The sequence below is a fragment of the Aphelocoma coerulescens genome, chromosome 2, assembly GCF_041296385.1.
Source record: "Aphelocoma coerulescens isolate FSJ_1873_10779 chromosome 2, UR_Acoe_1.0, whole genome shotgun sequence".
Classification (NCBI taxonomy): domain Eukaryota; kingdom Metazoa; phylum Chordata; class Aves; order Passeriformes; family Corvidae; genus Aphelocoma; species Aphelocoma coerulescens.
Window position 1 is genome coordinate 18802171 of NC_091015.1, and position 26450 is coordinate 18828620.

The 26450-nt window shown below is 35.5% G+C and overlaps 1 protein-coding gene across 7 annotated transcripts in view; it reads right to left on the bottom strand.

The window, feature by feature from the left end:
* The window catches only part of MLLT10 (MLLT10 histone lysine methyltransferase DOT1L cofactor), a 127792-nt gene that overhangs the window by 75850 nt on the left and 25492 nt on the right, over positions 1-26450 (bottom strand). For 4 of the 7 annotated variants that reach the window (XM_069006662.1, XM_069006663.1, XM_069006661.1 and 1 more), the window contains 4 exons: positions 16754-16863; positions 10523-10626; positions 7986-8079; positions 5928-6023 (listed from right to left, as the gene is read on the bottom strand). In XM_069006662.1, coding sequence (XP_068862763.1) covers positions 5928-6023; positions 7986-8079; positions 10523-10626; positions 16754-16863 — 404 coding nt within the window. The remainder of the gene's footprint in view (positions 1-5927; positions 6024-7985; positions 8080-10522; positions 10627-16753; positions 16864-26450) is intronic. The other 3 variants (XM_069006667.1, XM_069006665.1, XM_069006664.1) reach the window with 1 other exon arrangement.

Genomic DNA, 26450 nt, shown 5'->3' on the forward strand with positions numbered 1-26450 from the left:
AATGGATATCCAGTGCTAAACACTTGAGTAGCACTTTATAACTTCAAAAATGGTGCAATATTAACTAAATCAATGCAACTATGTATTGTCAGTGCTCACCTTCATTCACTCCTAGAAAAATTGCACGTTCAAAATACATATTATGTTACAAACTGCAGAATGCTCCACTGTCTGCAAGACAACTTAAAGATACCTGTCACACAGATATCACAAAATAGGCAAGCAGATTGGCAAACAAAAGGAATTCATTCCATTTTCCTGGCTCAGTCAGTTAACATTGTAGCTCATCTTTAACTGCATACGGTCTACCAGCACACAAAACATGCTAGGCATGAACAGCACATATATACAACTTCATAAAAAAGTATCCAGATTACCTTCTAGAAACTGTTACAAAGTCCTAGTAATCTTGTATTAATCCAGGATCCAAAGCCAATAAAGAGAGTAACTTAAAGCGTCTTCTGCCTCTGCATCTCTCACAGAAACAGCTATTAGAACTGAAATTGTGCTGGTTTTGAATGGGATAGAGTTAATTTACTTCACCTAGTTGGTGTGGGGCTGTGTTTTGGATTTGAGCTGAAAACAGTGTTGATAACACAGGAATGTTTTCATTTTTGCTGAGCAGCTCTTAAACAGGGCCAAGGCCTTTTCTGCTTCTCACCCTACCAGCACCTGTGCTGGAGGTGCACCAGAACCCGGGAAAGGACACAGCCAGAACAGCTGACCCTAAGTGACCAAAGATATCCCATGCCATATGGCATCATGCTCAGTATGTAAAAGTCAGGGAAGAAGAAGAAAGGGGGGATGCTCAGCGTGATAACATTTGTCTTCCCAAGTAAAGTGACGTGATGGAGCCCTGCATTCCTGGGGATGTCTGAACACCTGTCTGCCCATGGGAAGCAGTGAATGAATTCCTTGTTTTGCTTTGCTTGCATGCACAATTTCTGCTTTACCTATTAAACTGTCTTTATGTCAACTCACAAGTTTTTTTCACTTTTACTCTTCTGATTCTCTCCCCCATCCCATAAGGGAGGAGAACAAGTGCAGGATGTGGCTGTGTGGGGATGAGCTGCTGGCTGGGGTTTTGAGTTATTTTCTTTCACAGTGAAAACTCAAAGACTAAAATGTGTACTTTGAGACGGAAAAAGACAGTTGTAACTTAGAGAGCCTTACAAAATTCTACATCTTGCAGAACAGTTTTTAAGTATACCTGAGGTGGTGTGTTTGTCCTTTTGATTTTATAATAATTAAGTAACCCCAGCTGACAAGCTTAATACTACTGAGGTGTTTGCTGTGCTAATGTACACTAAAAGCATTACTCTTTTTTCAATAATATATATGATGTGTTCCTGTAAGATTAAAAAAAATGAGGTAGTCAAATCAGTAATTCCATGATAATCTTGAGAACTGAGACAAAAAGTTCCTACTTCTTCTCTTACTAAAAGAAAATACAAATCAAAATGAGCTTATGTTCTTATATATTTTTTCTTGACCTCCACAAGAGATCATTTTGCTGTGCCATCTATATATACCAACTGGTGCCAGCTCCAGCAGATTTCATGCAGGTCATTATGAGGATGACAGTTGTATACACAGAAAATAGCACAAGTTAACAGACAATTTTAGTGAGCAACAAGTCAAACGAGATTGTCACCTTTCCTCTTAATCCTGCAGATAAAAGTATCTATTAGTAAATATACTCAGATAGAGTAGCTTTCTAAAGAAATTTTGTTTACACAGTCACACATTGCCAGTATTCCCAGACTTTCCACAGAATTTGACTTGAAGAGAGGTATTAAAAAAGAAAACTCTACATTCCTACAAAAGTCAGTACAGAACAGGTGCCCAGAAAGAGAAATGCTATTCGTTGGCAACAACAGTAAAGACTGAAGGATGAAGACATCCCCCTTTTTTGAACCCCTGGAACCCACAGAAAAATTCAGTCTTAGGAAACAGGAACGGGGTTCTGCATCTTAGGTATTAGTGTACCTATACACTGAGATACATGTGGTTTATATTTATATTTATTTATAGCCTTTAGAGGTATTTTGGAGGCATGCTTCTTTCCCTCTGACTGAACAGAATTTGGAGTAAGTTAACATGGATAAGCATCACCACTAGCATCTATACCACACAGCTCTTACTTGAATAATACTTATCTAGTATTACTTCAATTATTAAAATTGAAATAATTTCAAAGTGGTTGCAAACCACTTTTCTTCTAGTTATCTTTAGCATTCTTACAATTTTGCTTCATCCATCGAGAGCAGTTGAAAGGATTAAACAGTCAAATATATTAAACTGACAAACAAAACATACAAATTTAATAAAAATGCAATGGGATACTGCATTACAGAGATGAGTCTGGAGCTTTTTTCCCTAAAAAGTTACACAAAACTCCCAGCGTTCAAGTAACATCACTTAGTTTGAAATGGGGCAATTCATAGAGGAATGACACAATCAGAATAATCTTTAAAACACTCTGTGCAGCACCATAAAGTGACTCTTCGTGACTAAATCAGATTTTTGTTTTGCTTTGATTTTTAAGAGAAAAAAGAAACCATTACTTATACAGCTGAATGGTAACCCAAAAACCTGCATTCTGATCCTATTTTTACTACAGAATCTTATGTGATGCATGGCAGGTCCATTTTACCTTTTCACAGTTGGTCGTTCAGGCAGTGAGGAAGTGCCTCAGGAACACTTGATCTGAGTGCTTACATCTTGCCTTTTAACAGCTTACAACAGCATTAAAATACATTAAATAGCACCATGCATCTTTCTCACAAATGAAATTCATTGCCCTGACACATAAGCATAGGCTCCTTCACAACGTATCGGGAAAGTCCGGGCAGCTCCGAATGCACAAACCAACACGCAGCCGATGGAAACTTCCAATGCACAGAGACATGTTTTAAATTTTTCCTTCCCATGGGCCTAACAACCAAACTCCTACAGTGGAACACAAGGAATGTGATGCCCTTCCACAGCCTCTTCTTAGGTGTCCAAGTGTCTATCCACAAAATCAGAAAAGCTGTAAGGTTTCTCTAAGAACAAGACAAGCACCAAAAAGATGCCCATAATGCATTAGCAGCTCAGTATTTAGAACACTTATCCTGGCTCCTGCGTTTTAGGTTCTCCTCAGACACTCTCCAACTCCTGTGATAGTGACATGAGGCTCCTTGACACTATTTTGTTCTTTTTGCATCTTCAATCACAACTTCTTAGACATCTGCAGTCTTCAGTCACAAGACCATTTTTTTGGTTTAATTTACATTATATGAGCCATTATAGCAGAGTTTTAAATTTCCCCTTCCTGCTCAGCTCAGACCAAAGCACTTCTAGTAGAAAAGGCAACTGTGTCATTCAGCTGCTATACAGTAGTTACTTACTACATAATATATTCACATTTTTCAGAAGTCATAAACATATAAAGCTAGTAACATTGCCTAATTTTCATGTTAGTGGCAAAAAAACACTTGTATTATACAAAGACCAGTTCCAGATGTGTTTAGTTCCCTCTTTAGTCCTTTCAAATATAAGACTGCCAGTAACATTAAAGCAAGGCATTCTTCCACAGGATCATGGCAGCCTAAGTTTTCCCAAGAAAGCCTGAGGTAAACACCTGGGCCCTGAAGAAAAGGGATATTATAACGGAATGTCAAGCAACATACTACCAATCCTACTTATGAGGAACACAGCCTCATCACTAATCATTTCTATATAGCATCTCTGCCACAGAAACTAACAATGCTTAGGCAGCAGTAATCAGAACATAATGAAGCTATTTATTCTGTAGTTTCAACATCATCATGAAAATTAAATCATACGAAAGGTTTGGTTAGATTTGTTCAAGATTTTTTAAATTATTATATCCTTACATATTTCTTACCAATTTTGTTGGTAGAGTGCCCCGAAGATATTAAACACATACTGTAAAGGGAAACAGGCTTTCAGCTGAGTCTGTTTGTAAAAATGACAGTTACCTATACTAACATTTTCAGACCAACCTCTTTTTACTGCAGCGTAATATTTCACACACACAAATGGATAGCTTTTGAGGTCTGAGCAACAAAAGTGGTTCCAAACCACAACTCATACAGCTTGGCAAAACAAAAAGCTTTAAGGATGCCTACAGATCAGATTATCCAGATTTCCAAAGAACAAAGATGAAAGATAAAGCAGAAACTACAGTGGCCTTGAGGGGGTTGTGGGTGCCACACACACACACACACACAAACTCTACTGTATCTCTGAAGAAAGATATAAATATTTACTGTAATATGACAAAAAAATCTAGATTCTCAAGGGATTTACAGAAGAGGAAATAAGGAAAGTCACCCTAAAAAATTGCCTACTCCTCCAAGGTACTTGAAACAGTATATCAAATATACAGCATAAGCTGAAAAAATAGCTGACACCATTGACTGAACACAATCAGTTTGAAAGTCCCTCCAAGTGTACCCTGAAGATTTCACAGGTATCATGACCTAGGAACTACAGTATCTTCAGTCAAAGTCATTTAAGAAAAAACAAAAAATAAAACACAAAGCAAAACAAAAAAACACAAACCCACCAACTTACAAGTTTTGTCAATGGGAGTAAAAATCCATGTACATACTTTGAAAAAACATGACCTGAAATATGACAGTAGTGAAAAACTAAGAAAAAAATATGGCAAATATTAGTAAGGGTTTACCTTGCAGCTAATTCTGTAGTCTGTAATTCAAATTTTTTTTTCTACCAGCATGTTACTGAGAAAAAAAAAAGCCTGCCAAAACCCCATACTTTTATTATTTTAGCCCTACATTTAGATTTAGAGCTACGACTGCATCACAGTCTGCATTACCAGATAAAGACGAACAACTCACCTACACCATTAAACAAGTCTAAAGATACTTTTTAGAAGATTATCCAAGAGCAACTGGTGATCAACATCTATCCAATATGGAAGGGATCTTAAAATCCAAATCAAATATTAAGGAGACTAAGAGTCTAAAGACTGACATTTGCATTCTATAAATATAGCTCCTTTGTATAATACACATTTGGTCAAAAGATTCTTTGGTTCCAATTTTATGTAATGATTTTTAACAATGTAAAACTAAGTTTACCCACATCCACACAAAATCCTATTAAGCTATTTGTATAGGATGCGTGCAAGTGAGCAGTTCTGCTTGTATTCTTAGAGGCCTAAAAGAAGTGCCAAAGCATATTTGCATTATTGTCTGTTATCACCCTCTGTTGAATTTAGATGACAAATTTCCTACAGACAACTGTTAATTCAGCAGTAATAAAAACCTAAAATAGTAATCATCATAGATTTAAAATTATTTTTTAATAATATGTTAAGTCAAATTATTTGAAAGAATATACCAACATTAGAAATCAGCAGTTATGTTCTTTGTATCCTCACAGTTAAGATTTCCCAGGTGAGTAACAAGGTATTTTACCAGCACAGTGGGCTTGACCACCAGTACCAATAAAATGTGTCAAGAAGAGATGTCAGTTCTTTGACGTGAGAAGAAGATCGAACAGGTTGAAACGTAAGGAATCAGATGCACACATTTAGCCACACAGTTGCTAAAATGTCTACTGTCTTACCAATGTAGTCACAAAGGGTATACAAGAAAAGCTCTAACAGAAAACTAAGGCAAAGGAAGTTACATGGAACAGCCTTCCCAATGGATATGTTTCAATGTGTATCTCAAAACTGAATAAAAACAGAAACAGGAAAGTGCATATACAAATGCACCTGAAGAGGTTTCTTCATTGGATGCCAGTACCTATGGTTTATCATGTGTTATTTATTATTCAGTGCTTCAGAACAAGATTTTCTTCACACTTTTAAGAAAAACTTAAATTTATCAGAAAGTGCTACTTTTAAGCAGATGTGCCACATAATTAGCAACGACAAATCCACTTACTTTTTTCTCCTTCTCATGATGTTTATCCTGAGAGTGAGAGGAAGAATCACTTAAACTTTGATCATATGACCTATTAGATCCCCGTTTGCTCTTTTTCTAAAAAGAGAAAATATATTTATGGACAGAGAAAAGGAACCATTTGAATAAATAAAAAGTATAAAGCATTGCAACTGACAAGATACCCTACTGTTTGAGGAAAAAACTTCAATGCTTCAGTTAATGGAAAACTGACTAATTACTGACACTAAAATTCACAAGACTACTTGAATGTACACCAGGAAAAAAGCCTAGCCTGTATCAACTTTTACACCTCCCGCAAATTTGCAAGATATGCTTTCCACAGAGAAATGAAATATGCCACTTTTTAAAGGTTAAAAGATGCTAGACACATTTTCAAGTTTTCATAACATAAAACAAAAAAGATGCTGCTCAAGTGAGTAACACATGAAGCCACAGTGATGCCCTGACACATGCTTGAAATGCATGGCAAGGTGACTTCATGACTTATTTATTATTCAAGCTACCCATCGGGTATATTTTCATTAAAATGGATTAAAAACCAGGATACAGAATGCTACAGTCGTGTCCGTGATTAGAAGTGGCAGATGTAATTGCCTGTACTTCTGTAATGTCTGAGAGCCTGGTTCAGGACTGCAAATACTTCATGCTAGGCCAGTGCTCTAAATACTGGTAATTTTCTTGTAACTGAGGTAGCATTTAAAGACACTTCAGGTCAGTGTTTTGTCAACCAGTTTTCAGTGGAATAGTGGAATACAACACCCACCACCTTCAGCAGTAAATACTAAGCATCTGTATTTACCAGGCTTTAACAGTCACAATAATCCTAAAGAAAAACTGAAACACTTAAAACAATCTTGCCAGTCTTTACTGTTCTTACCAATATAGCTTCATAACAGAAAGCTGACTAATTATATGTCAAATATAGAGTTACGTCTTTATCATTAAACTTGTTTTTTACATAAATATACCTGGTCTCAATCACAGCAGCACTGCAACAGTCAAATCAAAGGTATAACAGTGTAAGGGTTTGCCTTCACCACTAACTAACAGACCATTTTCGCTCTTTTTGTATGTACTTAGCTCAAGATAGTAAAAAAAAAAAAAATCGTAGCTTAGTACAGGCCTAGAAAGCCCTGACTTATCTTCATTATCAAGCAAATTCATCAGTATTTACAAGAGCACAGAACTAACCTCACCAAACTTATCTTCTAGAAAGCTGAAGTGGTTGACTAGTCCTGTTTTTACCTCACTGCAACCTAAAAGTCACACACCAAGTATTCAACTTTTTTAGTAGTGAGAACAAGTAATCTGCAAGTTTAACTATACTTACAGCAGTATCTGAACATAAGTCTATATATTTTAGTATTAATAAATAACGTTTTTTAAACGTCAGTAAGTCCCTCATGTCCACACACTCGCACATGTACACAGAAACAGGTATCTGGAACTGACAAGTAAGAAGTGATAAGAAAGACTCCAGAGGTCTGATCCAAAACCTACTGCATTAACTGAGAAATTTCAATGTTTTTCAGTTCCTTGCTTGTTTTTTAAAAATCAAACCTCAAGTCATTTCCTTGAAGGGTGTGTTTCAGAGAACTTACAGACAGGGAATACTCATTGGCTACACAGTGAGAGATAGAACAAAAGAGGTGGGGCAGAAGAGTAACAGAAGCAGAAAGAAACTGAGTGCTTCTTTATTCTCTAGGAGTAATATTTTTTAGTTTATTCCAAAATGGACTGAATTCCTTGAAGGCACCTAAACAAATAGAAAAAGAAAACATTCCAGGAACTCAATGAAAAAAAACCACTACATGCGCATGCTATTTCTGGCAGAGGGGGGAAACCCACACATCTATTAAGTACCACTTATAAAAACATTTCCAGCCACTACTTCTGTAACTGTGATTAAAACATTGTTTTAATGAAATACAATCTACTTTTTGAACTACATGGAAATATTATTTCTAGCACTAATGGCAATTCAGAGTAAAAGAATAAGTCAGTAACATTTATTTATAGAATTTAATAAATACATACCAGTTTATTAAAATGGTATTTACAGTAGCCACAGTATTGGACGTTATCTGCACCATTGCCTTCCTCTTCACAAAGAAGTCCTGCAAACTGTGCACTAAAAATAAACCAAACAACATTCAAGGAAAGCCATTTTATACCAGTTCGTACCACAATATCACAGCTGAAAATGTATGGATGCTTATATCTGCAGTTAATAAGAGATTTCCACACAAATGACTTCCAGTGGCACGTGAGCACATAACCAACCTTTGCAGCCCAGGGAAAAACATGTCTCACTCATACTTTGGCCTGCTGCCTTTTTTCAGAGTCTTTAAGCCATTCAAACGAGCTTATAGCTTGCAAATCTACAATTACTATGCAGCTACTTGCACAAATAAGTAAATGCAGCAATCTAAAATTACTCTTAGCTCAAATTCAAGCCAAAAATTAGCTAAGGAAAGAACAGTTTTTAACAAAGCCATACTATAGGTCCAAAGAAGAGTTTTTTTGAAAACTTGGATACATCCTTCTCTGATTTGCCATGAAAATGACTGGGTTTTTTTAACCTAACTTGAATTACATAGTAAATCAAACTGTATTTATTAGTTTACAATACTGTGGCAGACTAATTTCTTTTAAAAAGAACACTTACAAGTTGCATTGACTGGGCTAATTACTACCTTATTCTACTGCATTTTTTTCAAAACAATTTTGCTTTTCACCATTTGAATGTTGATACATTTTCTTTATCAAAACCAACTTAGATATTGACAAACCAAATATTGTTACATTTTCCATATAATTTTCATTCCCATAATAATGCAATGCTACAGTCAAAATGATACACAGGAGTATTTAAATGAAAGAAGACTATATAATGTGGTTAATTTTCACCACTTTTTAAAAACATATTCTTGGGAAATCCAGAAATACATCTGCAGCTGATACCAACCAGAAAAAAACAAGTTATTAAGAGGATGTCTTTAAGCAAAGATTTACTGTACTAAGCTTGTCTTACAAAAACCAGATGCACTCAAGCTCATTCTTAATTAGACATTAGTTTTGATAATCCCAAATAGATACACCTTGCCCTGGATTTCTGCCTTCTGTAGTCTTCACATTTTTCTCCATTTTTTTTAAATATTACAGAAGTGTCTAATTATCTCCAGTTATACTACTCTTCAGCTAGATATAATTTTGTAGTATAGACCACGTTTCTGAACCAAAACATTCTAAAAATTGGCAAGAAAAATGTTTTAATTTTGAACGTAAGTCTCGTGTTCTTCACAGCATCCACTGAAAACAGGGCTTTGGAATAAAGTAAAAAGATGGAAAGGACTCTTGCATGTATCCAAGTGTTTGAAAGGAAAGAGACCTTTTCATACAAGCACTTGGATGTATACATTTTTTCACATCTGTAAGTAATCCCTTTACATGGTGTGCACGCTTTGAGGACCACAGTCCATTTTCACCATAAAAAGAAACTTGACATTGATCACATCCAATGAAAAATTAGATGTTTATGAAAGAATATAACCGGCAAACCAGTAAAGCAATTAAAAGAAAAAAACAAATTAAGAGTTGCCAAGTTATCAGCACCAAAACAATAGGATTAAATCCTTTAAGATCTGCACAAGACATAAATTATCACTTGGGTACACTGAAGAAAATACATTTAAGTGATTTGAGTTGCTGTGCAAGTACCATTTCCCTGACTAAACTGGTCATGAAGCAGCATACTGGGGCACTCATAAAACAGGTAAATCCACAGGTTATGTAGCTAGACAGCCTATATAAATCTGCTATCTACTGTAAAATAACTTCAGCTGAAATTGGAAAAACAAATAATGCCTGTAAATTTTGGAGTAGAATTCTTTTTGCTTCCTTTCACCTGTTGACATGTGTTTAATGTAATTATCCAGCCTCTTTTAGAAGTCCATAAAGTGAAACAAGCATCTCCTGAATGCAAGTAAAACTAAATATCTTAAAGTGGAATGAATCAGATGGTAAAGGACACAGCTGTTTTTCTCCAGCAGTAATACATGAAATCTGAATAGTTCAGGATGATCTGCACCATTTAGATAAAACCAGTGAAGTGAGTTACCCCCAAATGTTTGGAAATCTGTACTGGAATGGGCGAGTCTAGCGCATTTTTACGCACAGCTCGGTAATTTTCCCAGTGATTTACCAAAAGTAAACATCAAAATCAGTTAGTAGGCAAACAAACAATGTCTTCACACTCCCATATCCTATTAAATACCCTCTAAGAAAAATAACCTAAGACCAAGAAAAAAACCCAACCCCCCCCCCATACTTATTCACAGGAGCACACACCATTTAATACCACCCAAGGGAGTATTATCAGACAGTTTTTGCAGCTCACAGCAGAATCTATGCTGCTGCTGCAATATTGTTAGTAAACACAATTATTACAAAAACAAACTACTTTACAGTATTTCTTTACTCAAAGATGTACTAAATAAGGAGTTTATTCATTACACTGTGTGCATTGATTCTTTCTGGAACATCAGAGATATTAAATAATAAAATATACTTACCATGTTACGTGAAAAGCTTGTCGACATCCATGTTTATTACATGTCATACAAGCACCAGTGGCTGCTTTACTTTCTCTGCCTTGTTCATCACAAATATAGCATGTCTATCAAAGAGAAAATACTTTACTTGATAAGAAGCATAAAAATAAATTCTGTGTTACAGGAGATTCTAGGCTGAGAACTACTGCATTTTGCAGGCTAAGCCTGCATAAGAACTTCTTTATGCAAGTCTAATCATGCTTGTTAGCAAAAGGAGATCACCTGGTAAACTCCCAGGATTTGAGTAACACTTCACCAATGTTAAGGCAGTACAAGTACTAATTTGCTTATATTTCATACCACTGTCAACTAGCCAAAGGGTTAAACAGCCAAGGGTTAATAGCGTTAGGCTTGCCACCTGTCTTTGCTTTCAAGTTTGTGTTTATGCCCTTTTAAGTCCCAATCATTTTGATATTCATCTAGCATAACCTGTATTGGTGGCATTCAGAAACATCAAATTAGACTTGAGTGCCGAATGGTACAATGTGCCATATGGTATATACATATATCTACACAATTACATACAGAAAAAACTGCAAACGTGAAATTTTATTTGTATATTTGGTGCAAAGAATTTTCAGAAGTGTCATAGCATGCTTCAATATTCATATGATGCTCAGCTACTTTTAATCAAATTGGTGTTTAACAGAACTCTACTTTACTTGGATGATTTTACTTCATCATAACTTGGACAGCCCCATATCTTGGAAAATAATCAAGCAAGAACCTTCTGCAAAAGAGCTTACATCAGTATACCAAACCCATTTTAACCTCCAAAACAAGCTAAAATGAAAACAACCTATCTAGTACCTGGACATCTTTTCATAGCATTTCTGTCAATTTACTTCTTTTACTGGGATGCTGTGGCAATTTTTAATCTTTTCAAAAACATTCTTAGTAACACCGAAGAAAAAAATTAAGACAAAAAATCCAAATTCTTCCTCATCATTCAATACCTTTTCTTTTTTTTAAACACATGGCCAATAAATATGGATACATACTGTAAGGAAGCTCGCTACTATACTAGGCATCACTACAATCTCTCACCAGCATTCCAGGGAGAAACATCAGGCAAAACTAAATTTGTTTTCACTTCTTCCTAATTACTGACATTGCGAGAGATTCTATATCATATCACATTCATGTGTAAAATTCAACAATTTAAGAAGAGATTCTTAATGAAAGTATCATTCAGCACTTAGGTGGTTTAAGTGTTTGTTTTTAAATGAGAGAACCTTACTGAGTAATAAACATTAAGGACACTCCTACCTCTGTAGAAACCCCATTATAAGATCTTAAATGAGAAAAGAAAAACTTTTTAATGCCAAAAAATAAAACTTCTATATTTTAACTGACTTACAATTTTATCACAACCTCCTTTCAGTGAGGCAGAGAATGAGTAGAGTAATAAAAAAAAATAACATCAGCCATGGGTAGTAGAAAACACAGTGGAAAAAAATGGACCAAGAGACCACTGAAAATTTTTTAAAAATTATATAATGCAAACCAGTATTACTTAGACAGGAGAATGAGTGAAATTCTGATATCAGAACAGCCTTTTACAGAGGTTTTTAGAACAACATGTAAAAGGAGATGTCAGCTCACTAAAGCATTTTTGTTAATATTGATGGCTTGAAGGTAGCCAAGTTATTCTTGTACAGTTTCCACAAGACTTAAAAAAGCTAATATATCCTAAAATCATACTCTACAACCTCACATCTGAAAGATCAGAAAGGGGATAATCCTACTTAATTCTCTGCCTTGCTTCTTTTGTACATCAAGGTGGTGCACACTGATAATTCAGTTGTTTGACAGGGTCTGAGACTGGCTGCTTTTTAGCTTTCCATACCATGACCTGACACATTCACATTTTAGGAACAAACAAGGTCATGATCTATCAGCCTCATCTGAGTCACTATATTAAGTGTAAGTAACTTCAAAGTAAGATACCTCTATAAACAGAGAGTTCAACAAACCCCATAAAACTCAATCTCCAGTTACTTTCTGGTTTTTTTCAGTTTGGCTTCAAGTTCTTTAAGTTTTTTCCTCACTGAAGCTCAGAAAGAAAAGCAACACAAGCATTCCACTCAGTAGAGATGTAGACTCCATTTTTCAATGTTTACGCTACACGTAGGGTCTGTGTTTCAGGACCTCTTAAAGCAATTTACAGTAAAATGACTTTAAAATGACAACAAACAACCAGCTATATTATGAACAAGTTTAAACACATGGTGTTTAACTGACTACTCATTTTAACAAGCTCAAAGAACTTTCCTACAGTAGTCATGAGAAACATTAAACCTGTTTCCTAGTCTTCCATATGAAACAGATACAAAGAAGGTTCACCCTCCTGTTCCAACACAGACAGTAAGTTCTCTATAACTGAGCTTCTCATATTTGTACCATCTTTAGACACACAAACAATTCCAGAAGCCTGAGAACCTTTGTCTTTCTTTCACAAAGGAAGATCTGCATGCATTTGCAAATCCGTGCAAATGTTACACCTCTGAAGCCTCTGGAATGTGGAAGCTTAAAACTGTGTCCCACCACCTACAGCTACACTTTTCTTCAAAGCTCTTAAGGGAAGAGAGTACTCTCCCAAATTCACTGGAAAACAAGCAAAGCTTTTGACTCCGCAAGAACATGTTACTCAAAAACGCATAAATCCTTACTTCCTTCAAAGGCAAAATATATATTTTGCACAGCTGCCTTTATGTTACTGTCAGTATTTTCCCTTCAAAGATTCAAAGTGTAAACCCTCTTTGCAAAAGCAAAGACAGAAGGCAAGATGAGGCAAAAAAAAAAAATTTATAAGGCAAAAATCAATTTGAGCAATAGTTTAGTCGTAACAGCTACCCAGCGGCATTCCCTGATCACAAAATCAAACCTAGGAATTGTACAGAAATTTCTCATTGCTGCAGCAAGTACTGAAAGAGAAGTTTACCAGCTGCATTCACGACTAGGCAAATCAAGAAACTCCAAATGCACGTATCTTTTAATCAGTTCCTAAAAGAGATTCCTAAAAGCAGTAATTATGTACAATTATCACATAGTTTCGAATGAGCCTGAAAGAAACAAATAAAGCTGACATAAAATAAAAATATACTATCCATGCATCCAAGGAATAACAAAAACCTATTTCTAAAAAGAAGAGCAACTAATAGTCCATTTCATTTTTTGAAGCAATTGTGTAAGAAGAGCTTTCCTGATAGGAAACCCATTAATCAAATCATTCAGTGGATTCATTCTGTAATGTGATGGTTTTTATCCCAAAAGCAGGCAAACTTCAGGGAAATAGCAGCCAAGTGTCTCTATATGGACAAGCCCCATGCTTTGGCATCTGCTGCATTTCTTCTTGCATTTAAGATTACTATACTGGGTAATATTGCATATTTTGCAGTGTTTAGTAAAGAAACAAGTGCATAGAGAAAAAAAACCCCGAACATTAAATTAAGTACTATCTCCTGGCAAAACTTCAACTATATTTACTTTAAAGACTACAGTATAATTTCTCCCTCATGGTAATTTTCTTTGGCCTTTATTTTCCCCCAATTCCATATGCTAGTGTTCTGTATGTATCCAGTCATGCACAGAGAATTATTTAGAACCTCACAGGAAATAACATCTTACTTAAAATCTCCTATTCCAACCCGAGCTCACAAACAGAATGAAATTATCACTAAGCCTCTCTAAAAAAAGAAACAACTCCAGTCATTTTTTCCTAATTACATGTTTACATTCATTCTCAATGTGCAACAAATGTTTCAAGAACTGTTTGTCATATCTACTTCTCAAAAAAACCAGCTTTTCTTTCCCATTTTTCCTCAAATTAATAGTCAAAGTTAAATGCTTTACAAAATTTCTGATCTAAAAAAATGTATCATTTAAATAAACACAATTTATCTTGAATAGCAATGGGAGTAGAAGGTGAAATTATTGCAGGCTACATGAAAAAGGAACAATAGTTTTATTGGTTTGGGGGAGTATTGCTCAAGAATAGCCTGCTTGGGAACCCATGGCAGCTTAGCCATAGCAGTACCAAATTCAGCACCAGCTACAGACTTAGCAAAAAAGTTGAGACTCCCCTGTCAGGCATTACCTCTTAAATTCTGTACTGTTACAACTAGACTGCTGTTGGCACTGAAGTTACATTGGTTTCAAGAGGTTTCCAACTGCAGTACAGGCATTTCTTGGATTCCCCTGAAATCCACAGCCACTATCTCCCTGACCCAAACAGACTAAATAATGTCAGCAAAATCTGAGTTCTGTAAAAAGACAGAACAAAAATAATAATAATTTGAAGGCTTGGAGTGTGACCCCAAACCTTGACATTTCTGACACAGGTCTCATTGTACTTCACAATAAACTGTAGTGGCCTGATGAAAGTAGTTTTAGGCTGACTGCTAACATGGAAAATAGGCCTCAATCAGAACACCTGCCAAGAGCACAGAAAGCTAAGAGCTGGACAACATCAGGAACTCTCTCTACGTGAACTGCATGGTGCTAGTAACTATCTAGTGAGAAAAAAATCATAGTAACTACAGACTAACAAAAAATGGAAACTGGAATTTTAGCAGCAAAACACAACTACATATCATATATTTAGAACAAAAACTGTTTGAGAAAGAAGCAACTTTACTTATGATGAAAAGGAATTAAAGACTAAAGACAGACCAACAATGGATTTTTTTAACAAGTAAAAGACACAGCGCATTTTTTGAAGTACATTTTTTGAAGGTTTCACTCATCCAATATCCAATTACCATTGATGGAAACGGTGCAAGATAAAACAAAATCTAAAGTGTTCCACTAAATTTTTGAAGTACATTGAGGGAGAACCACCACCAATTAAAAAAATAATTATGACTGACTACTACTCAAGGAAAAAGAAGAAAACAGATGTTCTGTTTCCTCAGAGTTAAGGAGAGAGAGAAAATAAACTCATCTGTTATAGCAAATCATTACTGATTCATGTCCAAGCACAAACATTTTATTAGTTCTGCACTGCATCTCACTGTTGCATGTTCTTGCTAATGCAGAAAGAAGCCAACAGTGAGAAGCCAATAGAGATGCTCAGGTAGAACGTAATGAGAAAGCTTACTCCTGGTCTTTCAGCTACACTGGTAAATAAGATGGACAAAACTGGAGAAACTGACACAGACAAGGAAAAAAACGGAGAAAGAAAAAAGAAAAAAGTTTGGAAAAATGGAGGCACAGCCCATAAATCAAAGATGGAAACTCAAAAGGGGGTGTGAGAAGTCACAGAGACAACGTGAACAGGACTGGTCTCCCTGCAGGAAGAACACAAAAGGTGATGTGTGCCTTTTTCTTCTCTTTTTTATAACATGGTCTATTCCTACTTCACTCCAGTGTCCACAAACTACTCCAAAATAAAGTAAAAAAAATAAACTAGAGGTTAAAAGAACAACACAAGAAAAATGTGTACCACAACTAATCAGAAATTCAGTTTGCATCTGCAAAAGGGATCATACAAAGACCAATGTAGTTAAGTGAGGAGAAAGTAGCACAAGTGAAATAAGAAAAATGTAACTATCAATAAAGAACACTAACAAGTTACTGGTTTACTGCTTTGCCTTTTGGGGGTTTTTTTTTTATTTCAAGTCTCACCACACTTTATAAAACATTCCATCTCAAGGACACTTATTTAGGAGCAGTTCTTCTATAAGCAAACAATCCCACTAAAGTGAATGTTGTTTACAAAGGCAAAAGCCTGCAAGCATTTGCCTTAATATATAAGCATACCTTTTTGTCCTAAAAGAAATGTTTATGAATATGTTTATGTTCATATCAACACTTAAAACACTAAGATCTTGTGGTCATTAATAATAACATCTCATATAAGCTGCAACAGTATTTTAATCTATGGGAAATATTTGATTCCTTTAAAAATAAACTGTTATCCAAAGATCATGATATTTTTAATTAACAAAACAGTCCCTAATCTGTAAAAAAGACTAAAAAGACATGGCAGATAACCTTACAGCTTAATTTAATAATATAGCCTTCTTATTTCTTTGACTTACCATAAAGACATTGCAGAAAACTTACAGCAGTACTGCACACATCTAGGAACTTTATATAAAGTGCATTCTAAGAAGTGTGGTTTTATATTATTAAAGCTCACAAGTTTTAAAATAAATACATTAGATATAAAAAGACATATAATTATACCTTATTATAACGATCATGAGGAACAGACTGCAACACGATAGGCTCCATTGTAGAAACATTTGCAAACTGCACCTCGGGAATGTACAGAGCACAAACCACATGAGCCCAACCTACAAAAAGTTATAAGTGTATTTAATGTTTTCTAGAAGCTCAAAGGACATTTCAATGTAGTACAATTATAGTACAAAGAACCTTTTACAACACTTTTTTTCCATTGACTGTTTAGAATATTAAGGACAGAAGTTACACTTAAGTCATGTTTACATTTCATTTTTGTCATCCAAAGTTTAGATGATCAGTAATACATTTCTTAATGTAGTCAGGGAAAATTTATACAAGTAATGCTCTATGAAATTCAACTACTAATGATTTAAACAAACGATGACACACAAACAGAAAAAACTATTATTTTTTAATTTCTTGGATTAACACAGTAATTGCATAAAAGCTACGCAAAATCCTGCAAAAAGGAAGCATCATCTGACCAAACTGGTATTCTTATAAGCATTACCATCATAGAAGACTTCTGTGTATAATTTTTATTTTAAAAATGTCGTTCTGATTTGAATAGACTCCTGTTTCTTTCTGTAGAAAGAAATCCCAACACATACACATATCCTCACATCCCCTCTACAAAATCTCTTGCTTTTCCATCTATAAACACGTGGCCAACTCATTTTTTCATAGGAATACTAATACCTATATCCAGTCCGATTCTAACTCATTAACTTGGGGTCATCAATAAATGGTTAGTTACTTACCATATTGTGCTTTAACAACATTTTGAGAAAGACAACATTCTTTGTCTGGTATTTGGTCGGATGGGGGTGGGGGAAAACACCAAGTCAGAAATAAATCTACTAATTTGAAGCCTTTTTTCAACACAAAGATCCTGAGAGCTGTTGGTTTGTTTCAGTGGAGGACCATCTGCCGTAACTGTAAATTTAGCAGAAGCTTCTGTATAGCTAACCCAACATACTGCTATACTGACACTAATAACAGAATTATTAAAAGTAATATCACCTCATCTGAAAGTGAATTTGGTGTGTCTAATAATTTGGTGTGAATTCTGTTCCTCCCCAAGAGGAAAACCCAAGCGTTTTGTCACAAGACCCTCAGTATACTTTAAAAATAATTCTGCTTTCCTCCTACCCAGGCTTACTTGTATGCAAACATTAAGGACATAAAATGACAGACTTACATAATTAGATAATCTAGTAGATTATTAGATTAGGGAAGCAAAGTAAATTATCATTGTGCAAATGCATGATATAACAAACAAACAAACAAAAAACCAACCAACCTACCAAAACAAACCCAGAAAAAACCCCCAACACAAAACCCACCAAATACTGTTTCACTGTCTCACTGTAGACCTTTCTGAGCTTTCATCTTGGATTTTTCTCTTTTCAACTACTCTACAGAATTTAAAGGTTCTTAATTTCTTCACCGAACTGTACTTTGACTCAAACTCAGCTAAACACAAAGCTGTGCTTGCTCACAGTAGTATTGTTGAGACTCTGGAATGGTATTTAGAATAAAAAGTACATATGCAATTCCACATACTTTTCTTAAAGCACAAATCTTCTCCAGTTTCTTCCAACAGATCTGGTGTCCCTCCCCCTTCCCATTTACTAAATTGGTAGTTATAATTAATTTCTATGGAAAATGAAAGTGCACACACACAACAGTTATACATTCAAAGTCAACATCACACATATCATTCTAGTATTTCAACTGCAACTAAAAACAGTATCTGTGCTGCTCCATAATTTTATTCACAAATAGTCTGAATCATTCCGTACAGAAAAGGCATGAGACTAATAAAAGGGTAGGGGAAAAAAAAATATAAACTGCCAACTGGAGCTGCTTTTAAAAAACTGTTCCAACAGACCATTTTAAAATTATCATTAACAGACAGGCTGGAAAAAAACCCTATAAAAACCACAACCTTTTTTTGTTCTTTCATTTACTTGAAATATCTTCAGGGAAGGAGTATTTATAAGGGCTTTTCTAAGACTTGCAAACTGCCTTAAACCAGAATCATCTCACTAAAGACAAATAAATGTTAACATTGTGTTAATGGTGAATATTTATCTTTAATTCTTCTCTCAAAAAATTAACTCAAACAGAAACACCATTCATCTAATAAAGCCATTAAACCAATTAAAAACTGACACTGAAATTTTGAAAAAAATAAACTTTCTTCAGTTGGCTACACATAATCAGATGGCAAAAGCTTTTACTTCAGATGTAATTAAGCCTGTACTCCAGTTACACTTACATATAATGAGAAATTATTATGTAAATATACAAAATATACCAGTGACATTAGGGGAAGAAAAATCACTAAGCAAACTGAAATTTAGGTAGGTAAAGAATTTTTACTATAAGGAATCAGTTTCAGGAGTAACTTTAACTGAATAGTGCTGCACCACTATCCAAAAAAAAAAAAAAGGAAGGAAGAAAGAGAGAAGAAAATATCAAAACAGTACAATATATCCCTATTTACAAATACAAAGCACAAAAGCACACATCCAAGACAGCTGTGGGCAGTAGCAGGCTTTCAACTTTCATGAGACCAAAACCAAGATCTATACAATGAAACAAATGAAGCACCACAGCACTAATACACTTTTTGAACATGGGTTAATAAGTGCCCATGAAATCGAGGACAAGGGACATTTTCCATTGGTTTCCATCTGGCACCTTCAGATCCCAGATAATCTGACCTTGCTGAAAAGTCACAATCTGTCCAACAATATCTAACCATAGGGATTGTTGCAGCACTCTTATGTTACCAACCTCAAATGACTACACCAAAAAATAAACCTTAGTCCAGCACCAGCTCCCAATTGGACTCAGGACACCCTGTACACAAGTTCTTAAATATTTTTTTCCAAAGTTTAACTGGTGAAGAAATATAGAATTTTCACAGAGCAACGCCCAGCTGACCTGGAAGTGTCAAAAGAGGCACAGCTGTCCCTGAAGGAAGAGTAAGGAAGATACTTTTCCATAACAAGTGTGGTTAAGAACTGGCTGTCTAAAGTTGCTGTGCAATCTCCACCTTTTGAGAACTCAAGGTTTGTAGACTCCTCCACAAAACATTTAAAGTTAAAGGAGGTCAAGAAGATTCAGTTTTGCCATACGAGGACCAGGCAAACAAGAACCATTTTCCTAAGCATCAAGAGACTAGTCACTATTGCTGCAAAGCATAAGCATGGAAGTAAGGACACCTACAGCCAAAGTGGGATAGATCTCTTCTGTCTCTCTGATGAGAGAATGAGCTACTAACCTATACACAGATTTTACTTGTAATGTTTTGTACAACTGAGAGTGTTCCTGACTATATAACACAGTACAGAAACACCTTCCCGAGCCTCTGCTGACATTTCCCTCTCTTTTAGACAACTACTCAGGCTGAGCACAGAGCTCAGAATCCCAGCAGAATAAAGGACCTATTGCCATGTTCAAAGTTGAGTGCTTTTATCTACTGTTTCCTACTGGATGATAACTGCCTTCTTTGTCTGCAGGGATAATGAAACATTCTACAGACACCCATCCAAACTGTACATAGAAGCCCATATGAGAAGCAAGCATTTAAAAGGATGTGTGGTATTTAAGACTACGTTAAAATACATGTTTTCCATTTACTCCATCTAAGCCATAAAGTTTGCACTATAAACCTCCTATTCAAATCACTTACTACATTATTCTAGACAACCAAAACTTCATCAGCAACTATACACATTCTCCCTCCTTCTCAACCAGGAATGAAAAAAATCACTAAATCCAGTCCTTTTGAGCTTTACCAATGTTTAAGTGTGAAAAATACAGTTGTATACTCATATTTTAGATTATAAAATAAAAACCTCCAATAGTATTGTTCTACACATTCAAAAACATTTAAAACATTCTCCCTAGTTTCTGTTGCAACTGACATTATGTTATCACCTTTCCTCTTTGCCCAAACACTCCACTGAAATAACAGCAAGATATTCCTATTTTTTTCTTAATTGTTCTCCAAATTTAGCCAGGAACTCATGCCATTTTTGAGATCACTTTTGTTCCAAATGAGTTCACTAAACCCATCTCTATAAACCATATAATTTACTCTTTAAATCAATGATAAGCTTCCATTCACTTTAGTTGTGCATGGTTTGAATCCAGACAAACAGCCACAGATACATTCCTCACATTTTAAATTTTGCTTATGAAACTTGCAGTAATTGCTAACAAACTCTTACTATTCCCATTGAATTGCTTATATGCAATTTACTTTTGGTTTCATCTGCCTTTCAGTACAACTTTAACTGGAAGAGAGGACAGGACACATGTTTTTGCAAATAGAGGTACTGGCAGCTTGCAAAATGTTCTTAAAATTTTCCCTTATACTCAGATTTTTTTTATTCATTTTTCAGTCTTTGAGATGGTGGCCTTTTGACAAATGTGCCTTCTCAATAATAGTATTTTTACCAGATGATATTGCTTGTCTTGCTTACCCTTAAAATAAACTTAATTTCTTATTTTTAAATTAAAGCCTAAGAAACAAATCATAAGGATTCAAATCAGCCATCAAATCTGCTTGTTTCTGTGCACTCTTACCAGAACTGTTTTCTCTGAAACTGCTGGGAAAAAACCCTCAGGCTACCACGGGCTGACAGATTCACAGCTTCTTTTGCTTAAAAAAAAACCCCAATATTCTACAACAATCAACGTCTCCATCCAGAAATTGTAAAATATCATAATTTTTAATTTTTACTTATTGGTGATAGACAAAGTTAAAAACATTTACTTCACCTGTACTTTCAAGTTCAGTAACTTTGGGAAATGCTGCTTACCTTTTAAAAAAAAAATCCCGTGTGCTTTCTAAGAAAACATTGCACAAATAGAACTAAGACATTTTCCTTTGGAAAGATCTTAGAAAACAACTTCTACCAACTTTAAACCAACATGAAAAACCACATATAAACCAACTCCAAGACTTGCTTTGGTAACAGTAATGAAAATCATTTTTTCCAATATCAAAAACTGGAAATTCATGCTGAAAAGTCTTCAAAAGTTTAAATACACCATAAGAGACTTGTAGCATTTCACTTAAATGAATTCTTTTTTATTTTGATTTATCTCTTAGAAAGACAAACTATTGAGTTTTGCCAATCTTTATGTTTCTTTCTAGTTCACAAAATGTTTAATTACCACCACAGAATCTATCCAAATGTTACCAGTCTTTCACTGGGATTTTTATTTTTGGTGCCTTACTGATTTTCAACTCAGTGCAAACCTAGCAGTACACACTTAGCAGGTACAATTTTAATGTACATTGTTCACTAATGTTCAGAGTTAAAAAAGCTCAGACTTCAGACCCCTAGCCAAAAATAAATAGTTGATCTGTTATCCCAGTGTGACAGAGAACAAGTAAGTCCTAGCAATTTCACCATCAGCAAACACAAGACTGTTGCCAGCAAAGAGCTCTATAACTAGAAGTAAACACTACCAAAGTAAATTAACGAAGAAAACCCAGGAAGGTAAGTAAATAATACACAGTATGTTACCCACCTAACTAAATTTTTTTCCTTTACAACTACTGCTTAATTGCCCAAAGCCTGATTCACAAGCACTTTCCCCATAAAGAAACTCACAGTACTTTTATTTATTAAATTGCCTTCCAGTACAAATTTTCAAGCCTTGCTTTGACTTCATAATAAAATAACAGCAACAAACTTAGAATCCATCCTACCATCCACCACAAGGGAAGCCCACAGCTTGCTTATGAACTAAGAGGCACAGAGTAGGGACTCTACTACAACCCACGGTCAGGGCTGAAGCTGTGCAGCAAAGCACTAATGCACTGTAGAGGCCAGAATTGTGAAGCTAGCCTCATAGCACAAGAGTTCTGGGATAGTATCACCACCACCTAACTATGCATCAATGTCAAAGCAAAATTTGTTTATGCATTCTAAGTTCCTAAAGAGTCCATTATGTTTCATTAAAGAAGTCTTACTTTATTTCTAACTACAGCTCACTCCCAAAACAAGAGAATTGTATTTATTATTCTAGCACAGAAAAATCTTTCTTTATTGATATGTTAGTTTCTTATGAGGGTTGCTCTAAGTTGTCACTTAAGGATACACCTCAATCCATTTCAGCTGTGAACTGTCACTGAAAAGCAGGATCTCACCTTACTCTTCACTTTCAACTGTACATTCTTGCCCCCTCCTTGCACTATGGGTTTGCTATGTAGCAGGGCAAATAATTTTTTTCATCTCATTACTAAATTTGTGGGAAATTTAGAAGTTTACATTCAAGCAAGATCAGTCAATGGGTTGACGCAATCCACACTGAGGTCATATGGTTACCATACACAAAACCACCAGTGCAGTAACAGCCAGACAGGGGAAAAACCACAGTCCTCTTATTTCAGCAGAGGTCAACAGTTGTCCTAGATTACATGAAATTGCACCCTGTTTCCACAACTATCAGATCTGCTGACTGACCCAAAGGCTATCCAACTCTGCTGGATTCACCTTTCAAAGATGTACTTAAGACCATTACTGTTACTCTTTTTGGCAAAGGGAAAGATTAAGTACTATTTTAAACCTTTAGTTAAGTGTCTCTTCATTAAGACATTCCATATAGTTTTGTTTTAACCTGGATCTTCCTTTCCTGTAAAAGCAAGAAAACTTGCAGATAAGAAATCTGTCAGCTGAAGTTATTGTCTTTGCCTGTTGCTGCCTGTTCCGAGCTTCCCTTCCCCCTCCCCAAGACAAGCCAGGACTTGCCTCTGCCATGTGCTCTGAACTCCTCTGTTCCAAGCACAGGCAAAACCAAATGTACCTCAAACTCTTTAGCAGAGTCTCATTGGCCGGTCACCCCGGGCCCGCCCCCAGTCCTCCCCTTTCCCCTTCTCGAATAAAAGAAGGGCTGAAGAGGGGGCCCACCCTCTTTTGGCTTTGCAATCCTGTGAACATCTGTGTGTTTGTTTCTGTTTGAAAGCTTCTAATTGCAGGAATTGGGCAACTGAAGACTGTATTTCTCCCTCTTTGCTTCTACTGGTGGTATCAGTTTTGCAGCTACCATTTGCCACCTTCAGAGCTACTGAAATGCTGGATTGCCCATGCTACCTCTCTAGGCTGCCTGAGGCTTTCTAAGGCATTGAACTACGAGCCTAGCCGGTAAAAAGCTGTAAGTATCTCCACATTTTCCTTACTCTAGTAAATACAGATATAGAGTTTGCTATAGTTAATATAGCCTTATTCATATTATATTGTTTGATCCACTCTTTGAAGAGGGTTAAAAAGAAGGTGCCACACTAACCACTAGAGCTCTCACTATTGTGGTTGTTAGTCAACCTCATCATTGGTATAGAGTGGACAATTTGTTAAAAAGGTAAAATAAATACTCTTTGTTTATGAAGAAAAGGCTTCATCCTATGAAGTCCTACCACTGAATTTCACAAAATTCTCCATTTAGAAAAATCTGCTCCCCAGCTAAAGAATTGATTCATTTCAAATCATCACTCCACAGCACAACAAATAGTTTGTTTTTGAAACAGCTACAGATGAAATTCCATTGGTCCACTAAGGAAGTTAATAGCTTTAATAATTTTAGCTGGAATGCTATGGAATTAATGAGTTTCCTTCACCTCCCTCCAGAAATCCTTTCATACAACAAAAGGAAGAAATGTATACATAACCACCTAAAACTCTAAAAAAAGTTTTCTACATATACATTATGATTAGCAGTAATGTAAATCATAAATATACAATACCTTATATGGTAATACATGCATTGATATTACTGCAGTATTTTAAATTTATGATCAATTTTTTCTCTTTCCCAGTAAAAAAAATATACACACTGCTGTAAATCTGCTCAAAAATGCCAGAACATTTGTAGGTAAGCACCTGCAAAATGTATATGTCTCAGTGTGTACATGTAACATTATACTGTCCACATTCTTAGACATTAACACCAAGAAAACTCATCAGAACAGTAAACCAGACAGTGAGACTCTAATAATAACAACAGCAACAGGAAAACTAGCATATAGTGTTTTTACAGACTTGGGAGATCCCGCCGCTAACCCAGGGGGTGGGAAGAGGGCCTGGACCATGACAAAACCACCACATTGTTAGGCTGGCCTTTCCCCAAGCAGCTGCATGAAAGAAGCCTTGGTGAAAAGTCACACAAAGAATGTTGTTACACAGCATTCCTGATCATCATCCACTGGAATCAGATTTCAAAGTAACAACTTGCACAGCAAAATCAAACCTTTTAAGCTTACAGAAAATTCTGGAAAAAGATTACTGCAAGAAAACTATTTAAATGGGAGATGCACAGTATTAGATACAAGTGAACAATTTGCTTAAAAAAAAGAATGCATACTCAGTATTATGAGAAGATAAAAGAATTGGGATTCAAAAAGCTATAATCAGTTCAAATGGTCATGATTTTATTTCCTCCTCACTGAGTGTCAAAAATCCAAAGGAAATTACGGCAACAGTTAAGGCAATAACACTGAACTGAAAGGCCCAAAATTGTCAAATACCAACAGTTCGCAAGTATCTTCAAGCAAATGCTCACTTCTTACTTCTCTGGTTTTCAGAAAACATGTTTATACTTTATCCAACTACTAATCCACTTACCAATCCACCAAGCTAAAGGAAAATTAATCTTTCGATAGCCTTCTTACACATAAGACAGCAAATCAATAAGCAACTCATATACATATCAGGTTTTATAATTTTAAAAAACTTTTATATTCAGTCATGTTTAAAACCACAAAGGTTCCCCTAAATGAACATGAATACCAAATTTATCAAGGAAATCTGTCAACAAATATATTCAGAGAGAAAAGTTCCTTTTCCAATTCAATCTTACTTCTCTATTTTTAGTATTAATAAGAATATATAAAAAAATTTGAAAAACAGTAAATAGCCTAACTGAATTTATATAACTCCAGTCTCTGAACACTGAAAAAGTCCTAATGTTTATGTAAAAATAAAGTCCACATACAGGAAGGATTATTTTTTGTTCACAAAACTTAACCATAGCCCTAAGACAGTCACAGATATTAGGCAGACAAAATATTAAAACTTATTCAAAGCTAATTCTTAAAATTTCTTACCAACACCCTGCTCATAACTGTGCTATGTCCTATTACTCTTAAAAATTAATTAAATCAAATGTGTAGCTAAATACAGTCAACTCTTAACAATCCTTAGGACAGATAAACCTGTCGACAGACAAGCCACACCATCGATACAAGTCCAGACTCCATTCAGCTAAATCCAAGAGTATTGTTTTTGAGATCTGTGCAAGTGCAGGAGCAGAATGACCATATTCACACAGAGCAGAGACTGAATGAGCATGTGCAAATGGACTTTGGCTGCTCCTGCTCAAGGTCAGTTTAGGTCTCTGACAATGGAAAGCACAGGAGGGACACTGAAGCAGACTAGGACATATTCCATACAAATTCAGACAGAATTATCTCTTTGGGCTCACTACAAGCTCTGATTACAGCACCAGTAGCCACCATCACCAAGCCAAGAACAGGCAGGCATCTGTGTACTCTCCCATGTACCCAAAAAGGTTATGGGAAGAGGTACTGGAAAGGTGAACACAGAATAACTGACCTTTGCCACCCCGATCTGCAAATACCAAGTGGCATCAAATAAAACCATGAGGTAAGAGG